The sequence below is a fragment of the Prionailurus bengalensis genome, chromosome B1 (assembly GCF_016509475.1).
Source record: "Prionailurus bengalensis isolate Pbe53 chromosome B1, Fcat_Pben_1.1_paternal_pri, whole genome shotgun sequence".
In the NCBI taxonomy this organism is placed as follows: Eukaryota; Metazoa; Chordata; class Mammalia; order Carnivora; family Felidae; genus Prionailurus; species Prionailurus bengalensis.
Genome location: NC_057344.1, coordinates 52971452 through 52991253, shown reverse-complemented (window position 1 = coordinate 52991253; position 19802 = coordinate 52971452). Strand labels below are relative to the sequence as shown.

Here is a 19802-nt window from a genome sequence, read left to right as displayed (position 1 = left end):
GCGTCCGACTTTGGCTCGGGTCATGATCCCACAGTTTGTGAGTTTGAGCCCCGCATCCGGCTCTCTGCTATCAACTTGGAGCCCGCCTGAGATCCTCTGTCTCCCTCTCTCTCTCCCCCTCCCCCACACCCTCTCTCTCAAAAGTAAACAATAAAACATAAAAAAAGAAATGGCTGTGTGCCATGTCTAAGAAAGAGCAGTACTGTGTGAGTGAGGCCAAGTTATCTATTCTGCCTTTAGGCCCTTGCCGAAAACTGACTGTCCGCCTAACCAGACGGCTTTACCTTTCAAATTGTGCATCTTATTTCAAGGAGATGGTGGGAGAGATCAGCATGTGCACAAACCTCTCCTTAAGAAAGTAAGGCACCATGAATTTCCATATATTTCTATCTCAATCAAACAAAAGGCCGAAAGGACCTCCAATTCAAAATTACACTCTCACAGGGCGCCTGGGCGGCTGAGTCGGTTAAGCGTCTGACTCTTGGTTTCAGCTTAGGTCACGATCTCATGGTTCATGAGTTTGAGTCCCGCATCAGGCTCTAGGCTAACAGCACGGAGCTTGCTTGGGATTCTCTCTCTCTGCCCCTCCCCTGTTCACTCCCTCTCTTTCTCTCAAAATAAATAAACCTAAAAAAAATTAAAAAACAAAACACAGTTACACTCTCACAAAACACCTAGCTCCCATAGATTTCACATTCATAAGGATATAAAGGGTTAACAACAGCAAAATAATGATGCCTGGCCTGTACTCTCTGTTCCCTTCTCCTCTTCCAGGGCTAGTCTCTGCTTTCAGGACAGTAGTGCCTGTCAGCTCTCACTCTACTCCCCAACACAGGAAAAGATAGATTTAATGCTGCAATTTTCTTGAACAAACTGTCGTTTTTCCATTGCAATGCAGTATTTATAAAGGAGAAGATTTTGGTTTTCTAAGCATATTGGAATTATCTAAACATTTATCAGCTCTACCCCCCCCCCAAAATTATTCTAGCATTCACACATTTTCATATCTATTTTTGCTGAGTGGATAGGGGCACCCTGATTTTTAAAATACCTATGACATTTTCCCATGACTAGAAATTATTTGTTATGAATTTACTCAAGTCAAAAGTAGTTTGGAAGGTTTTTTTGGTTTTGGAGGCTCTAGCTAGAATATCACTTTTTAAAGTGAGAATACACATCAATAATAAAGGCTCTGGGAGCAGGGCACCTGGGTGGTTCAGTTGGTTAAGCATCTGACTTCGGCTCAGGTCATGATCTCACAGTTTGTGGGTTCGAGCCCCACATCAGGTTCTGTGCTGACAGCTTGGGGCCTGGAGCCTGCTTCGGATTCTGTGTCTCCCTCTCTCTGCCCCTTCCCCGCTCGCACTCTCTCTCTCTCTCTCTCTCTCAAAAATAAACAAATAAATAAATAAAGGCTCTGGGACTCTGTCTGCAGCACTTTCTCTGCATTAGTGGAGTGTCACAAGCTCATCAGTGAATGTCTGTGGATTTCCAGTCAGAGGAAACCCAACCTCTGCTCATGTGAGAGGTACCCTGGGAGAGTCAAATCACTGGTACCCTCTCTAGGTGAGAGCTCTAATTTCTCACCTAATTACGCGTCCCAGGTTCTTCTTCCTCTCTTGTATCATAGCAGTGCACTGGATCAGCTCCACCTAATAATTCCTCACAGACTTTTTCTTTTGGTTTGAATCATACCGTATTTTTTGTCTTTGACAGTGAAGGTATGATCTCAGTACTCTGAAATAGCCCTTCCTCACCCAAGGAGTGTCTCAAACATTCTTCTGTAATGGGTGGATTCCTCGCCTCCCCACTGGAATATAGACCTGTTTCAATGGCAACAGCCACGTGAGGACTATTCTTCCCCCCAGATTCTAGAAATTGTGCATAAAAAGAAGGGCTTCTTTGGGCTCTTAGAGAACATGAGACTTTGCTAAATCAAACCTTTATATATAAGATATGAAAGAAACACTTATTTGTGTGATAAGACATGCAAATTCCAGAAAAGACCTAATGACACGTGTAACATAAACTTGTCAATTTTCTAAAGCTCAAGAGTTTAATTATAACCCACTTTACTCCAACAGAATGGACTAAACACCTAGTATTTATAGAATACTTAGTATGCAGCAAGCAATCTTCTAAGTACTTTATTTTCATTTATTTATTTTATTTTAGAGAGGGAGCGTGAGTGGGAGAGAGGGGCAGAGGGAGAGTGGGAGAGATAGACAGATAGAGACAATCTGAAGTAGGCTCCACCCTCAGCATGGAGCCCAATGCTGGGCTCTGTCTCATGACCCTGGGATCATGACCTGAGCTGAAACCAAGAGGTGGACACTCAACCAACTGAGCCATCCGGGTGTCCCTAAGTACTTTATACATATGAACTTATCAAACCTGAGAGCTCTTAACTTTACAAATGAGGAAACCAAGGCACAAAGGCCCTAAGTGGCAGGGCATCATTGTGCTTGTCAGTCCTCACCCCAGCTGCTAAGAGCCTGCTCCCTACCCCATGGCGACTACCCGTCAAGAACAACATCAAGAACAACACATCCACACTACCAGGTTAAGGGTACCAGAAGCCTTCGGCTGTATTACATGGCAACGGGTTTTGTGAACGAGCCTGAGAATCCATCTTTTACCACACTGGATTTAGAATGTAACTTTCTGAAGAAGGAAATACTGGACTTCCCAGCAACATACTGGTAACAATAATAGAAGCTAACACCATTCTAACCTGTGTTAAATCTTAGAAATCTCACAGCAATACTATGGGTAGGTATTATTATTATTCTTCATCTCTATAGATGAAGAAACTGACATTTAGACAGGCCACATAACTAAGCACCGGTTACTAAGTGGAAGAGGTGGCAGTCTGGCTTCAGAGTCTTGGCTACCAGAGTTCTTACCCAGCACAGTATATGACACTGTCCTCAGACTGCTTATTTCACTGCTCTCTCCAGGTATGGGGGCTAGCCGCCAACTATATCATCAGTTATCAACACAACCATAGGCAGAAGACATTTGTAATTCCACTACCGTTGGGAAGTCCTCTAGCACTTGTCGATCCTTCTCCTTGCTCTCCATATACCGCCAGTCTGGTTCATAAAGGTAAGAGTGGAAGTTGTGCAACAGTGGGACCTTTTTTTCTACACTGATGGTCATGTCATCTTCCAGAGTGTCCAGAGCCCGGAGGACCAGATAAAATATGCATACCGCATGGCTGTAAAAAATGGAAGAACTATTAATGTAACAGATAAACATCCAAAGATATGTATTTTAAAATAACATGTCATGAATGCAAACCTCCTATAGCCTTACCTCTAAAGAACTCTGAAAGGAGAGCCAAACCCTTTTGTACTTAATGAGCCATCTCAGCTTTCTTTTCTTAGATGGGAGCAATGGACTTCAGTGGTTTATTTATAAAACACGAAATAAAAAACCTAGCAGCTGGATGTCACAACTACTCCCAGAATGAGTTACATTTAACTACTGTAGAACAACCATACAAAGATCAGCAAACCAAATGTTTACATGGAGCAAATATTTTGCAGATTAAAATGTCAAAAGACGCTAAAACTTCTCGGTATAAATGCTATCATACACCAAGGCAATTGGTCTGGGTTCATGTATGCAGCCTGCACAGCAGCAACTTGGGAAGAATTAACCCCATATACCAGAATTGCAAAGCAGCATAAGGGAAGCCAAGAAAAAAAAATGCATGACCTCCTCAGAGACAGGTTCCGCTGCCAGGACTAAAAAAAGTTAATAAACACCACCATCCACTCCCCCCCCCCCCCTTCCTCCCCGCTTCCCTGAAGCTGGGCCCACAGGGCAACTACTGGATGGCTAAACGCCTGGAAGGGCATTCTAAAGTAAATACATGGGTGTTCCAACGAGACATTGCCTTCACTCAGGTGGGGCATGAGTGGGGCACGTTCTAGCTGAGCCACAAAAGGAGACTGCAATGATAGGGACTGTCAGAAAGTAGCTTCGAGTGGCTCAAAGTCCCCTGGAAAAGCCTTCTTGCCCCAAGCAAAAAGGAGCTGCTGGCCACTCACCGCATTTCCCCATCCAGCGCCTCGATGACAGCTGCGAAACTGCGACTAGTCTGATTGAGATACTTGTAGCAAGTTTTCAAGCTGCTGCTGAGCGAATCCTGCGGGCAGAGAACACACACGGCGGTGGGAGACGCGGCGGAGCAGGAGTGGGAATGGGGCAGGCGGCCGGCCACCGGTGGGCTCCGCAGCCTGCCGCAGACGCCCTCTCCGCGCGGCCAGTCCTTGGAGGGCCAGGCGGCGGGAGGCAAGGGGCAGCCGCGTGGCGGGGAGCCCGCGCCCGTACCCCGGGGCGCCGCGGCGGGGCTCAGCACCAAGGTCCGCTTGAACAGGGACATGGCCTTGGTGCCGCAGGCGGCTGCGGCCATGGAAATCGCAGGGCTGGCGTAGAATTTTTCCTCCATAGACCCGAGCCGATCCGGGAGGCGCGCCCCAGAGGGCGGGGCAGGCTCTCCCTCCACCCCACCAGGCCAGCGGTAGGCCCAGCGGCTGCGCGCCTCTGCCCGCCCCGCCCACCCAGTTGGGGGGCCACCGCCCTCCTGAGGTCAGCCCCGCCCCCGCGGCCCCTGGCGGGAGACCCCTCCACCACCCCCACCTTCCTCCTGGTCTTCCCCGAGTCCGCAGAACCCACTGATGGCTGGCGGAGCCCTGTCCCCTCTGCCAAGCTGGCTTTTCCTCCTGATGACAGAACCTCTCCTTGACCAGACTTAAGTCGGGCTCTCTGGACCTTACATTTCTGTGCTTGTGCCTATCCCCGCAACGCCCAATTTTAGCAATAATCCTGCACAGGTTAACCTTGACCGTCCTGCAGGGTTCCTCATCTCCCATCATCCCATCGTCCTGGCCTGCCTCCAGCAAGAATCCCTTTAGGTTAGATCCTTTAGCTAGAACGCCCCTCACCCCAGATGTTTCATCTCAGTCATTTTCCATCCACCGACCCCTTCACTCTGCTCCTTGGCTAGAAATTCCCACTCTTCCTTGTCGTATTCGAAACTGAGCCCAAGTCTATACTGGGGTCTCTTTTCCCCTTTAGTTTTTCTGAATAAAACCTGTTTCTCGCACTTTACTGTCCACCTCTGGCTTTTAACACCTGTTGAACGTCTTCTATCCCCTGGAAAGCTAGCTGTTACTTTTAATATTTCTAATCCTCTTTCTCTTTCAAACTAGTGAGCTGTAATGAGCTGCTTCCTGAACTTTACTCTTCCCTAAGGAAAACGAGAATCATTTTTCTAGGAAAAAAAAAAAAGCCATGTTTTCAATTCAAGCACATCTCAAAGAATTGCTGAGCTATTTTACGTTCACAAGAGAATTCAGTGTGAAATACAGAGTTTCCATATACTTACTCTCCCCCCAACCCCAGTCTCCTCACTGTCTTTGTAAGAGAAGGAAACATTTGAAATATCAAACAGGACAGTGGTTACAAATATACATATGGCATATCACTAGTTGGATATACCACTTTGGAATGTTAACAATGAACCCTGAACCCCAGTGGACCCATGTCCTTTTCATATGTGTATATTAACTAAATTTCCTATCATGGATGCATATCATACTGTCAAGAGAGTTAACCTTTAAAAAAAATATCATATACTCATGAGAATTTCATTTCAGTTCAATTAAAAAATGTTCAATTAAAAAAATTATTAGTAAAAGGGGTGCCTGGGTGGCTCAATTGGTTAGGCCTCCGACTTTGGCTCAGGTGGTTTGTGGTTTGAGCCCAGTGTGGGGCTCTGGGCTGATGGCTCAGAGCCTGGAGCCTGCTTTGGATTCTGTGTCTCCCTCTCTCTATGCCCCTCCCCTGCTCACGTTCTCTCTCTCTCTTTCTCTCAAAAATAAATAAACATTTTAAAAAACTTTAATTATTAATAAAAATTAATATTTACTGAGTACTGTATATTAGTAAAATCATTTAGTGCAGTGTCTGGCATATAAAAATACTCAGTGAAGGTTTGATGAATAAATGAATACAGAGTATTTAAAAACCATTCACCAACTCCTTCCCTCTCAAGTGTGGAGAGGCAAGGCTTCACAATGAAACAAAAGAAACAGAACAACAGCTATTCCTGATCTCCATGGCAAGCTCTCCACATAAACTGTTGTTACCAGGCCACAATGATGCCTTTCTCCGCACTGCCAAATGTTTTAATCCTCAGCTATACCTAATGGCTTTGGGGCTGATTTCTAACCATGAGTTCCATTAAAAAGCTGGACAGCAGCAACCTTAAAGAATACTACCCCTCCTTACCAACACCTCCTCCACTCTTAAAACAAAGTCAATAACTCCCTTCCCTATCTCCTTCCATCATTCTTTTTCGGCCACCTATTTGTTTCAGTTCCTCGCTCTGAACAGTAAGTTCTTCAAATTATCAAGAAGATATAGGAAGCTCTAACTACTAAACACTGGAAAAAACTCTGCTCACTATAAAAATTTCCACTGCTTGATTCGCATGAGTTGGCAGGCAGGGGAGGGTGGAAAAAAAGTCTAGGGCTAACTGCTGCCTGTCCCTAGAGCCTCCTGACATTATCCATTGCTGTCTGAGATGAAGTACACTCCAGAGAACTCTCAAGTAAGAGAAAACAGGGATGAAGGGCATTTGGAGGAAGAGTGTGCAGTGGCCAGAAGTGCAAGACTGAGCTTCCAGGACTGGGGCTCCAGCCTCAAGTTCCACAAGCTACCAACCCTTCTGACAGCTTTCCTTAAGACTTTAACACAGATCGCTCAGAATAGGGAGAAACCCTACACACGGAGCCAAATTTATGTAACAATAAGATTAATAACTACCATATGTTGGGCAGATACTACGCGCTAAGCACAATACAGACATTACCTTTTACCCGTACAAAACGCTTTAAGGAAGATATTACAGACCTACACCCACCTACCTCGAATCTTCATGGCCGGATGCGTGCAGAATTCAGAATTTTTAGTGTTGTAGAAAGCAGGCAATAAGAAGCACATACAGCCTCAGTTGTTATGGAGTAACGTCCCATAATTAATTGTTAATATTTCTTCTGCACAGCAGTGTGAATATACTAAGCCAGGATCATTTTGATTCAGGGCAGGTTTGCTGCCAAATGATTTTGAGCCACATTTATGAAAACGCTCCTCATTTTCAGGTCATTTGCCAGTTGGGAAATTGTGGCCAAGGGCCTGTGATCAATATTTCTACTTTATAGATGAAGAAACTGCTGCCTGGAGCTTAAGTTACCAAAAGTTATTCAGCTAAGAGTCAGGATTTAGACTTGATAGAAGCCAGAAATGCATCATGAAACATCTGTTTTTTCCACTATGTGCCCCTCTAAGTGATGTCATACAACTTGCAGGTGGCAGCAAGTCCCTATTTACTGAAACGCTCCTAAAAATTCAGTATAAATTAAGTTTACTGAACCCTGAATCCTACAGCCAAATCCTTTTGTGACAGAAATAGTCAGCCGTCAATATCTATGAAGTGTACATTTCCCCCCAGTTTCTTTGTTAATTAAGAGAGAAACTAAGATCATGTTAAGCTAAGGAAAACGTATGGTCCTATGTTTCCTCTATTTAACTATTTTCTTTTTTAATGGCTCTTTGGGCTTAAAAAGGACTCAGAAAAGCTGCAGGCAACAAAACAAATAATATTATACTGTATTGTTCATCAAATCTTGGAGCTAGAAGAGTCTCACTTAAAAAGAAAATCAAGAGATTATAGCGTGGAAGGTCTTTCTCCTACCTCCTTACCACTTCTCTCTCTAGGAATAACCAAGGCTACCATTTTCTCCAACACTCTTATTTTATAGAGGAGACCTGAGAATGAGAGCAGTCAAGTCTCTAGACTCTGGGGTAAGGGGTGCTAACCCCCACACTGTAGAAAATCTGCATATAACTTTTGATTCCCCAAAACCTTAACTACTATTAACCTACTGATGACCAAAAGCCTTGCTGATAGCATAAAGTCAGTTAACAAATAATTTCGTATGTCATATGTGTAAGTTTGAGAAAAGAAAATGTTATTAAGAAAATCCTAAGGTCGGGGTGGGGGGGGGGGGGGGACACCTGAGTGGCTCAGTTGGTTAAGCATCGGACTTCAGCTCAGGTCATGACCTCAGTTTGTGTGAGTTTGAGCCCCACACTGGACTCTCTGCTGTCAGCACAGCAGAGCCTGCTTGAGATCCTCTGTCCCCCTCTCTGCCCCTCCTCCACTAGCGCTCTCTCTCTCTCTCAAAAATAAACAAACTTAATGGGGCGCCTAGGTGGCTCAGTGGGTTAAGCGTCTGACTTCGGCTCAGGTCATGATCTCATGGTTTGTGAGTTCGAGCCCAGCTTTGGCCTCTGTGCTGACAGCTCGGAGCCTGGAGCCTGCTTCGGATTCTGTGTCTCTCCATCTCTTGGCCCCTTCCCTGCTCATGCTCTGTGTCTCTCTGTCTCTCAATAATAAATAAACGTGTAAAATAAATAAATAAATAAATAAATAAATAAATAAATAAAATCATAAGAGAAAATACATTTATAGTACTGTACTGCATTTATCAAAAAAAATCCATGTATAAGTAAACCTGTGCAGTTCAAACTCATGTAGTTCAAGGGTGAACTGTATTTGCTTTTTTTCATTCTCTCTCTCTTCCTCTAGCATGTAAGTAAGGCTCATAAAAGCAAGGTCTTCACCTATCTTGTTTGCTGTTATATCTTCAGCACCTAAAATGATATCTGACATGCAATTGGTGGTCACATATTTGGGAAGGAAGAGAGGAAGGGAGAGAGGGAGGGAGGGAGGGACAGAAGGAGAGAGAGGAAAGGAAAGGAAAGGAAAGGAAAGGAAAGGAAAGGAAAGGAAAGGAAAGGAAGCTAATCTACATCAGATTAAGAAGGGAAGAAAGGAACTAGGAATTATAGAGTATCTGGGACGCACCAGGAGTGACAGTGGTGGGATCTAATCAGCTATCTGAGGCCAGTCAAACCTAAGCTCTTCATCGAGGGCAAACTAGAAGCATGGAGGTTTTCAGACTAGCCTGAGTTGGCATCCTGGATCCACTTCTTGCAAGCCAGGTGACTTTGAATTTATCTGATTGCTTTATGCCACTGTTTCCTAATCTGTAAAATAGCAGTAATAATAATACTTCTCACTTTCGGGCTGTTGTCAAGATTGACTAAGTGTGATGAGTTACAAACTGGCCACAGGAGTTTATGGCTCTTTCCATCAGGGGATACGGTTTTTCTCCACATCCTTGAATCTGGGTTCCCTTGTGACTATTTTTGGTCAATAAAACAGTAGCAAATGTGATTCCAACAGAGGCTTGAAAACTCCAGCTGCCATGCGGAAGCCAAGGGCTAGCCTGCTGTATGATGAGACACATATGGCCTGGTCTCCCCTTAACACTGCAGCCTACAGCCTGCTAACCACCAGATGGCCCAGCCATAAGCCAGCCAGCCAGCTGAGCAAGCCCAGAAGAAATCAACCAAACTGGCCCGGACTAGTAGAACTCCCGGGCTCTCCCAGATGACTAGGAACTAAAGTTGTTGATATTCTGAGTCACTGAGTTTTTTTGTAAATTGTGGTAAAATATACATAAAATTTATCACCTTAACCATTTTTTTTTTCACCTTAACCATTTTTAAGTGTTCAGTTCAGCAGTGTTAAATACATTCACATTGGTGTGTAGCCAGTCTCCAGAATTAAGTCCCTCAGTTTTGGAATGGTTTGTTACTCAGCGAAAGCTAACCTAATACACTGAGATAACAGACTTGAAGAGCTCAGCGTAGTGCCTGGCAAACATAAGAACACAATAAATGATGTCCATTGCTATTATTAGGTAATTATTATCATTATTAATTTGATTATTCTAACTCACAATATAATTTCTTCCCAATCCCACCCACTTGTCGAATTTGTGTTCCAAAAATGTTGCTTTCATTGTGTCATAGTTCTGCTCTTAACCATCACCTGCTTTATTGATCACAGCTAAGCTTTTGGACTCCCACATGCACTTAATGAATTTTATACTTCTAGCTTTCACTCTTTCATTTCAGCCAAGTTGGTTTCCTCATCATCCCACACACATCAGGCTTAGTCCTATATAACCTGGCTCATGGTAGCTTTTACTGAAGATCCTCCCCACTAAACTAAATCTAACACTTTACAAAGTACTTTTCCTGTGTTTTCTGAAACTTTTCCCTCTAAAACATTTCTAATTTCACTAAAATTTCCTGAAATCAAAATGTACTTAAGAATACTTGGCACTCCCTAGGCTATCTTACTTTTGTACACCTATTCTCCATTAGATTTTGAACACATCAGAGTGGGCATTTTCCACCCTGTGTCCATCACACTCAAGTGGGTCAATTTTAGCTGAATCTAGATAATCCTCTGTTTGAGGCGCCTCTGTGGTCCATCACCTGACTGATAAGCAGCATGGTGGGGTTTAGAGAATGAACTCTGCAGTCAGACAGCCAGAGTCAAAGACAGTCTCCACCCCTGAATAACTAGACCTCGGGCAATTAATTAACCTCTCTATGTCTCTGTTCTTCATCTATAAAACAGTAAAAATAACAGTACCTTCCTCATAAGATTACTGGAAGGTTTAAAAAATAGATGCAAGGAGGTGTATAAAATAATGCTTGGCACACACAAAGAGCTCAATAAACGTTAGCCATTATTATGAAACCCTTTATCTAAAAGGTAAAGATCTAGGTTTAAAAAGTGTTTCAGCACAGGGGCACCTGGGTGTCTCAGTCGATTAAGCATCGGACTCCAGCTCAGGTCGCGAGCCCCGTATTGGGCTCTCTGCTGTCAGCACAGAGCCCACTACAGATTCTGTGTCTCCCTCTCTCTCTGCTCCTCCACCACCTCTCAAACATGAATAAATAAAACATTATATATATATATATGTGTGTATATATGTATATATATATATATATATATATGTATTTTTTTTAAGTGTTTCATCGGGGCATCAAGATGGAATAAAAGGTCTTGAACAAGTGCAATTAGGAATCTGACTGACCCCAATTCTAAGCCCACAGCATGATGAGACTGCCTAAAAAAGACAGTGAATGTGATAGGTAAGATGGAGAAAAGGACTTTAGTTGTATATGGCCCTTTTATTTCTTAACAAAAAAAAGATGAAGCAAATATAGCAAACACTTACTATACGATATAGTTAATCTTGGAAATAGAAAATGGTTTGTTAGAGTTTTTTCAGTATTTTTCTACTTGCTTGAAATATTTTATAATTAAAATACATTTTTTAAAGCGAAAGCAGTCTTCAACTATGTTACACAGAAATACTGCATCCATAAAGAAGGAATTTAAAGTTCTGAAATGCGCAGACCAACCCGAAAGAGTACTGTTCAACTTTGGACACTAGACTTTAAAGGGAGAGAGAACAGGCTGGTAAATGATCTGGAAAGAATAACATATAATGAATAACTAAAGGAAGAACACAGAATATTTGGCCTGGCTATCAGTATTCGTAAGAACAGGAGAGTTCTCTTAAAATATGTCAAATGCTGGATTACAAACATGGATTAGACCCTGGCTCCAGGGGGAGAACAGAGTGAAAACAATCCCGCTTACTGTACTAGAAGGTAGCACTTCCTAAAATCGAAAAATGTCTGGGGGGTGAAGTGGGCAAGTCTCCAGAGGCAGTTAACTACTTGTCACAGGTAGTGCCCAGGAGACTGTACAAACTGGTTTGTAAAGCAGTGACTATGCATTTTGGGTCACAGATCCCTGGAAGGATAGGATAATAGTGGACACTGTTCTCTCAAAACACACAAATGTGCACTAACATAAATGTTTGCAAATAATTTCAGGAAAGCTCCAAAAACTCTCAGTAAGAATCTCTAATTAAATACCTACTGAACAAGGCACAGGAGCATCCCTCAAAAAAGGACTCCCCTGTCCCACCCACAAGTGATTTTTCCCTTTTATAAATGTCCTTATGCATTTACTATATTCTGCCGCATTTACTTAAGTTTATCTTGTTTAAAACGCTAGAGGTTTCTTGGGGGTAGTGTACCCACCTTTTATTCATTAATTCACCAAAGGTACATCGAACAAGATTTCCACATCCAAATAGCTTAAAAATCCAGAATCAAATATAGAATCTTGGATCTGAAAGGGATTTGGGGACCACCATTCAAGACCGTGGGGCCGATATAAGGTAAGCAGTACTGGAGAAAATGGTTGAGGGAGTTTCATAGGTAACTTGTTATGGTGCTTTTCTAAATTTTCTGTGAACAGTCTTACAATGTCTTATTCACTTGACAAGATGGGGAGCATTTTGTGTGTCCTATTTGTCTGTGCATGACATCCTGCCACGGTGCACCCACCATAACATCTAGCACAAAACAGGTGTTTAAAAATGTCTGCTGAATGGTCACTAGGGGTGGCACTGACTGAAGCTAGACCCTGAAGGATGACATGGATCCTGAGTTATGAAAAAAATTTTTCTGATGGGAAATTTAAAGTGTTTACTTAATAAAGGACACCAATTAAGAGTGCATTTAAGCAAAAAATAGTATGTGTGATGTTTCCATTGGCAAAAAGAATTTAAAACTTTTGATACAACCCACTAATTCGGCTGAATGTATTTATTCATCCACTAATCACTTAAGAGTAAGTTTCTTGTTGGAATAAATACCTTTGTAAGCATTCAGTTAACAAAGGATACAAGAATGAGGCAGATGAAATATAAATAAATAAAACCAAGTCTGGCCTTCAAGCAACCAACAATGTTGCTAAACGACAGACATGCAGGTAACTAAAGAGCTTGGAAGAGTAAATATGTGTTATAAAAAAAAAACCTAAGAAGCACTGGAGAATAAGGGATTGATCAGACCCAAGGAAAGTGAGGGAAGCTTATAGAAGAAGTGATGTAACCGAAAACTGGAAGGATGAGCAAGGTTTCATTCCAGAAAAGGTACTGGGACAATATCTGCATAGCTTTTTACATTCACCAAATTCTCTCACAGGTCCTCCCCCATTTAATCTACCCACACAATCTCAATTTTGCAATCACCAGTTAAGACACAGATAACATCAATGCTCAAGGACAGAAGGAAAAGTGAAGAAAAACGACCTGGCAAGCAATGTCTTGAAAGAGCAGAAACATCAAGACAACCTGGGGTAGGGTTGGAGTGGGAAGAGGAGGCCTACCACCTGGGCCCCATTTGGGGTTAGGAAAGCAAAGTTAGGCTGGGCCGGTGGGGCCGCCAGAAGGGGCGGGGGTCTGCCGCCCCGAGGGAAGAAGAGCGCCTGAGGCGTTTGGCACCCGCTCGCCGCACCCTCCGCCCAGCATTTTCGGCCTGGTCGGCCAGGCCCCAGGCCCCAGGCCCGGCGCCGCGCGCAGCCGCCCCGCCCCAGCCAGGATGCAGGGATGCTCGGCCCACCTGGTCCATCTTGGGAATCACCTTCCGCCGGCCCCCCATCTGGAAGCGCAATAGGTTGTAGAACTCCTCGGGGCGCCCCAAGCACTTCACGAACTCCATTCTGGCGGCGGGCGGCGGGTCCCGGGGATCGGTGCTCACCTCCCGGTATACCTCCGGTGGACACCCGCCCGCACACAGCAAAAGATTAAAGCCAAGAGGCGCGGCGGGTGGGGCGGGGCGTAGGCGGGCCCAGTTCATGATGCCACGCCCACATCCTGCCCATCTCAACGGGTCCCTGGCTCTCGCGCCGCTTCTCGTGGGCTCGCGGGGTGGACTGACGGTCTCTGATTGGCTAGGACCGCTCGCACCAGGCAGACGCCGGCCAATCGACGGTAGGATGAGTCTGGCGTGACGACCACACCCTCTAAGCTAATTGGAGATGAGAAAGGAACAGGCGAACGGGATTGGTGCTTCTATGGGGGCAGGCCTTTTCCCTCTCTCTAGGTGGAGCTTGGGGCTCGAGCACAGAGGGAACCAAACCAGGGCGCTGCGGCGTAGGTGCAGTGGATTCTGTCTCAGGCACGGGCTTTTGGTGAGAACCAAGCAGAGAAGAGCCCAGCGGGTGACAGTCCGCTATGATTTCGTCAGTAATCCCTCCACCTGTTTATTCGTGTTTGTCCTGTCGGCTAGATTAGCTCTTCAGTGCCGCGCTCTGAGCGCCGCCGCGCACCTCCTGTGCTGGATCCGCGCAAAGCAAAAGGCGAGTGGGCCCACCACCAAGGTGTAGGTGCTTACTGCAACACAAGAGAGCAAAAGCTTGGCAGAGTCATCCGCGGCCCTTGCAACCCCATGGAATCCCGGGCACCTGCCCCCAGCAGTAACACCCCTTCTTTGCCCGCTTCACAAAGCCTTTCACTTCTTTCTGGCTGATATCACTCACTCCTGGAAATTCAACAACAGGAGCTCTTTAAATAAGTGTTTTAGACCGCATTTTGTACCCAAAATGAATCTGAAGCGTTTCTATAACCTCTGTTACAGGGATGTGGAAATTTGTATCTCCATCTGAGATCGCTCCAGTCCTAGAAACGACTTGCTACTGCACACTCCCACACCCAATCTATTTTAACACAGCAACCAGCAATCAGTTTGAATTTAAGCCAGATGCAATCACTGCCTAAAACCCTGAAACCTCTTCCCTGTTTAGTAAAAGCCTAAGTCCCTACAAGTGTCTACAAAGGCCTGTATCATTACCCCTCCACCCCCATTACCTCTTTGGCCTCCATCTTTTCTCTCTCCCCTTCTCTGGCCCTAGGGCCTTTTTGTATAGCTGTTCACTTCACCCTTCCTGCAATATCTTACCGCCAGATACCCAGCTCCTTCATGTCCTTGATGAAATCTCACCTTCTCATTTAGGCCCACCCGGATCATTCTATTTTAGACGGTGTTTGTCCCCCCACGCCCACCGCACTGCTGATCCCCATCCTGCTCTAGTTTTCTCCATAGAATTTATCATGTGCTAATATAATACAAGGTTTACTTATGATGATTAGTGTCTGTTTCCTCTTGCTGGAGGAAGATGAGATAGATCTTTGTTTTGTTCACTAACACACCAAGTATCTAGAACAGTGCCTGACACATACTAGTTGCACAATGAACGTTTACTGAACTGAGCCGGACCCCCTCTTTGGTGTTCCCCAAACAGTGCAAGCTTAACATGTCCATAACTGAAATCTCCCACTGAAACTGTTTTTCTGGTGAATAGCAATAACAACCTCTCAGCTGCCAAATTATCAAATCCAGATGTCATCCCTCACTCCTCCTTTCCCTAAACTTGTCCCCTTTGAAATCATTCATCAAGTCTAGAGTCCAAGAAACAAACATCTCTCGTCTTAATCTCTCCTCTCTGATCCATCTTGGTTTAAGTCCCATCTTCTCTCCCAAACTATTTTGAAATCAACTTCGCATCTCTCTCTCTCCATGCATGCCTAGTGACAGCTTAATTTATTTAAAACACACACTTCATTATATTACCCTCTTACCTACAATTCTTCAATTTTAAATTCCTCAAAGGAAATGCCTTTCAATAATATTAATGATTCTGGCATGTAATAAAAACTTTCTCGGGGTGCCTGGGTGGCTCAGTCGGTTAAGCGTCTAGCTTCGGCTCAGGTCATGATCTCGAGGTTCACGAGAGCCCACTTCAGATCCTCTGCCCTGCTCTCTGTCTCTCTCAAAATAAATAAACTTTAAAAAAGAAAGAAAGAAAGAAAGCTCTCTCATCATTTGGCACCTCCATTCCTTTTTTTGGATTTTAGCCACCTTCTATCCCATCACTACCCTAACTTCTAGCCCTGACCCAGCCCTGGCAGCACCTGCAGACCCCAAACAGGCCACAGGATACCCCAGTCTCGGCCCCAGTAATTCACCTCTAGCATGCTCTCCCTTGCTCCTCATCTAGCCACCCACCTCACGTTCATTACAGCTTAAATGGAATCCCCTCCTTCGGAAATCCTTTTCTGAAGTTCCCTGGCCTCACCATTATCTGTTCTTTAGATTGAACAGGCATCCACCGAACATCAGCAATGTGGCAGGCACTGAAAAAAACAAAGATGAGCAAGGTGAGCTTTGACCCCAAAGAGCTTCCAGAGGCACCACACCAGACACGGTTGCGTAATGGTGCTGGTATTTATGAGAGACATGGTTGAATCCTAATCCAGCTCCCTGAGTCTGACCTGTGTGCCCAACCAGAGACTACGTATACAAATAGTCAATGGCCAGACCATATACCATAGCAACACTCTGACCCACAACCTCTGCAGCAGTAGGCCCAGAATAGTCAGGACGAGGTCAGTAACTTCTCTATTGCGCTTCCTTTCAACTCAAGAACAACCACAGAAAGCCAAAGAAATCGCGTAAGATACCCAGCTGCCAGGTAGCCTGCTTCCAGCTTCTCTATGACAACATCCTCCAGTCAGCACACCTGAGTCCTTCCTTTTTGTTCATTATAAAGCTTTCCCACTCCCCTGCCTGAGTCTCTGCCAGATGCGGATGACAAGTGACAGTGGCTGATGCCCTTGCTATATAGCAAGCTCTGAATAAAGGGCCTCATTTGTTCTTATTTCAGCAGTCTTTATTTTCATAAACCTTAGTACTTGGATCATGTTCATCGGATGCTCTCATCTTGAAATTGGTGTGGTCCAAAATCTCTTTTCTGTCTCTTCACTGTGAACTCAAGGCCAGAGAACATGTCAAAATGTAACACCTGGCACAGTGCTTGCCACATAACAAAACCTCCACTACTTTCTGTGGAATAACAATGCTTGAAATTGGGACTGTACTAGAACTTTTATTTTCATTTTTTTAATTTACTTGTTTTAAGATTTTATATTTTATATATACGGCTTAAAGTTTATTTACTTTGGGAGAGAGAGAGTGTGTGTGCTAGAGTGCGTGAGTTGGGAAGAGGCAGAGAGAGGGAGAGAGAGAATCCTAAGCAGGCTCCATGCTGTCAGCACAGAGCCCAACTTTGGGCTCAAACCTGTGAACCTTGAGATCATGACCTGAGCTTAAATCAAGAGTCAGACACTTCACTGGCTGAGCCAGCCAGGCACCCCTTTAAAAGATTTTATTTTTAAGCAATCCCAAACCGAACTTGGGGCTTGAACTCACAACCCCAAGATCAAGAATCAAATGCTCCACTAAGACTACCAGGCGCCTCTGTACTGGAACTTTTAGAACACAAGATCAGCACTCACTTATCCTCCCCACCCTCAACACAACATTTTTTTCCATAACCTACGAAACACTTTTAATGCTTTTTGTAATAAGCCAGCCTCCTGCTACTAATGTAGGGGTTTTCTTGTCTTTTTTATCCTTGTGTTCCCAGACCCAGCACTTAGAAGCCATTTAAGAAATCTTTATTACAGGGCACCTGGGTGGCTCAGTTGGTTAAGTGTCCGACTTCAGCTCAGGTCACATTTCACAGCTTGTGAGTTTGCCCTGCATCGGGCTCTCTGCTGTCAGCTTGGAGCCTGGTTGTGATTCTCTGTTTCCCTTGCTTTCTGCCCCTACCCCACTCGTGTTCTATCTCAAAAATAAACAAACATTTTTAAAAAAGAGAGAGAGAGGAAGAGAAAGAGAGGAGAGGAGAGAGGAGAGGAGAGGAGAGGAGAGGAGAGGACAAGAAAAAGAAAAGGAGAAAAAGAAAAAGAAAAAAATTTATTGAATGGCTAGGGCCACTGAAACCCAACATTAAATACCAAGTTTTTCACAATGTCAGTCATCACATAACTCCAGCTCACGAGATAAATAAATCTTTCCCCTAAATCTGTTGAATACAAATCTCACCTCTCCTTACTTCTAAGTGAAACCTGGTCTCTCCCTCTATGAATCCCATCCCTCACCTGCAATTCTGTCAAGCAAAAGCCTCTCCTTCCATCCAAAAGGCACAGGATAAGAGTACTTTCACTGTTCTACCCCACCCCCCCGCTGTTGTTTCTGTACCACCATCACCTCTTTTCTAGCTCCCATTCACTCCACTTATGCCACACCTTCCTCCCTCCTTTCAGGACCAACTAAAACTTTCTGACACCCTCCTGCCATGATGAATAAAATCTTAGAAGGGAGCATGGTAGCTGTGGTTTCTGTCAGCTCTCCACGTTTCTGCTTCCACATTTCTTCCATGCAGAACCCAGTCTGTGTAATTCTTTTTTTTTTAATGTTTATGTATTCTTTGAGAGAGAAGGAGAGAGAACACAGCAGGGCAGGGGCAGAGAGAGGGAGACACAGAATCCAAAGCAGGCTCCAGGTTCTGTGCTGTCAGCACAGAGCCCAACATGGGGCTCGAACCCATGAACCGTGAGATCGTGACCTGAGCTGAAGTCGGATGCTCAACCCACTGAGCCATCCAGGCGCCCCCCCCCCGCCCCCAGTCTGTGTAATTCTGATGAAGTTCTGATGGTGCCAACAGCAACACCTACAACTCAACTGTTGGTAGGTGCTGTATCTTCCCCATTCTACAGACTTTAGGTAAGTCAGTGAAGTCAGAGAAATAAGAAGTCCTCCTGAGAGGACAGAGCAGATGTAAGGATGATTCTTCCATGTTTTTCTATAAGCTTTATTATTTTATCTTATTTTAGTTTATATTATTTTATTTCAGAGAGGGAGAGAATGTGAGTGGGGGTGGGGTGGGGGGGGTGGAGAGGCAGAGGGAGAGAGAATCCCAAGCAGGTTCTGCACTGTCAGCAAGCGAAGAGCCTGACCCGGGGGCTTGATCTCGCAAACAGATCATGACCTGAGCCAAAATCAAGAGTCAGATATGCAACCAAATGAGCCATCGAAGAAGTGTCCCTATTCTGTAAACTTTATCACTTGAATCTTTTGATATCTGTAATTTAAAAGATAATAAAAACACTTTAAATAATAAAGATTCTCATTCACCTTCTTGGCCTTCTACCATTCTTACCCAGGCTACTTTCAGATGTGGGTTAATACAACATCCATTTCATTGTTTTGGAGCCTTGGCTACTGGATACTGCTGGAGAAAGTCGGGAGGTAGAGCAATTCACCCTGCGTGTTCAGTGTGGCTCTACAACCCTTCCCTTGAACCCTAAGTGGCTCTAAATTCCCAGCTATTATAAAACTCGCCCCCTCCTCCTTTGTACTTAAAGAGATCTCACCTTCAGCAAATTTCCTCCGGATCTATTTTTCTCTTCCTATCCTTGCCTGGTCATCTTTAAGTGCCAGCGCTACTGTGCTGTCTAGTTTTTCCTCTCAACTAATTACGTACAAATCCTCACACCATATCCACCTTTTATTTATTTTAATTTTTTAAATGTTTTATTTCTTTAAATTTATTTTTGAGAGAGACAGAGCATGAGCAAGTGAGGGATAGAGAGAGGGAAGGAGACACAGAATCCAAAGCTGGCTCCAGGCCCCAAGCTGTCAGCACACAGCCCAAGGCAGGGTTCGAACCCATGAATCCTGAGATCATGACCTGAGTCGATGTTAGATGCTTAACCGACTGAAGTACCCAGGTGCCCCAATATCCAGCCTTTAATAAGTATCTCCTCCCTGACCTCTTCGTTCTCATTTCCTTCAAGACTAACCTTCTTGAAGGGCACACCATCCTCATCACTTCTACTTCCTCAGCTCCCGTGCAGTTCTGAGCCCCTTTAGACTGGCTGCCACCCTGTGCAATTGTTCTCTTGAAGGCTCTCATGACCTCACATTTGATTGGCAAATCCAAAGGCCTCTTCTCATTCTCCTCCTTCAACTTGGCATGAGCTAGTTGACTATCAGCTTCTACTTGAAGTTGACTTTTCCTCCTGTTATACTTGATCTTTCATTGACTGGCTTCTCTTTCTGCTCTTGCCGCTTAAACACAAGACATTCTCTAA

General features: G+C 44.4%; 1 protein-coding gene across 2 annotated transcripts in view; it reads right to left on the bottom strand.

Annotated features, from left to right (window-relative positions):
- FDFT1 (farnesyl-diphosphate farnesyltransferase 1) overlaps positions 1-13640 on the bottom strand; it is a 37881-nt gene extending 24241 nt beyond the window's left edge. Inside the window, exons 1-3 of one of the 2 annotated variants that reach the window (XM_043565286.1) lie at positions 13426-13640; positions 4059-4156; positions 3037-3220 (exon numbers count right to left, since the gene is read on the bottom strand). In XM_043565286.1, the coding sequence (XP_043421221.1) occupies positions 3037-3220; positions 4059-4156; positions 13426-13524 (381 nt within the window). In that variant the 5' untranslated portion in view covers positions 13525-13640. Of the gene's footprint in view, positions 1-3036; positions 3221-4058; positions 4493-13425 lie in introns of those variants that run through there. The other variant, XM_043565280.1, reaches the window with a different exon arrangement.
- Positions 13641-19802: the final 6162 nt, after the last annotated feature.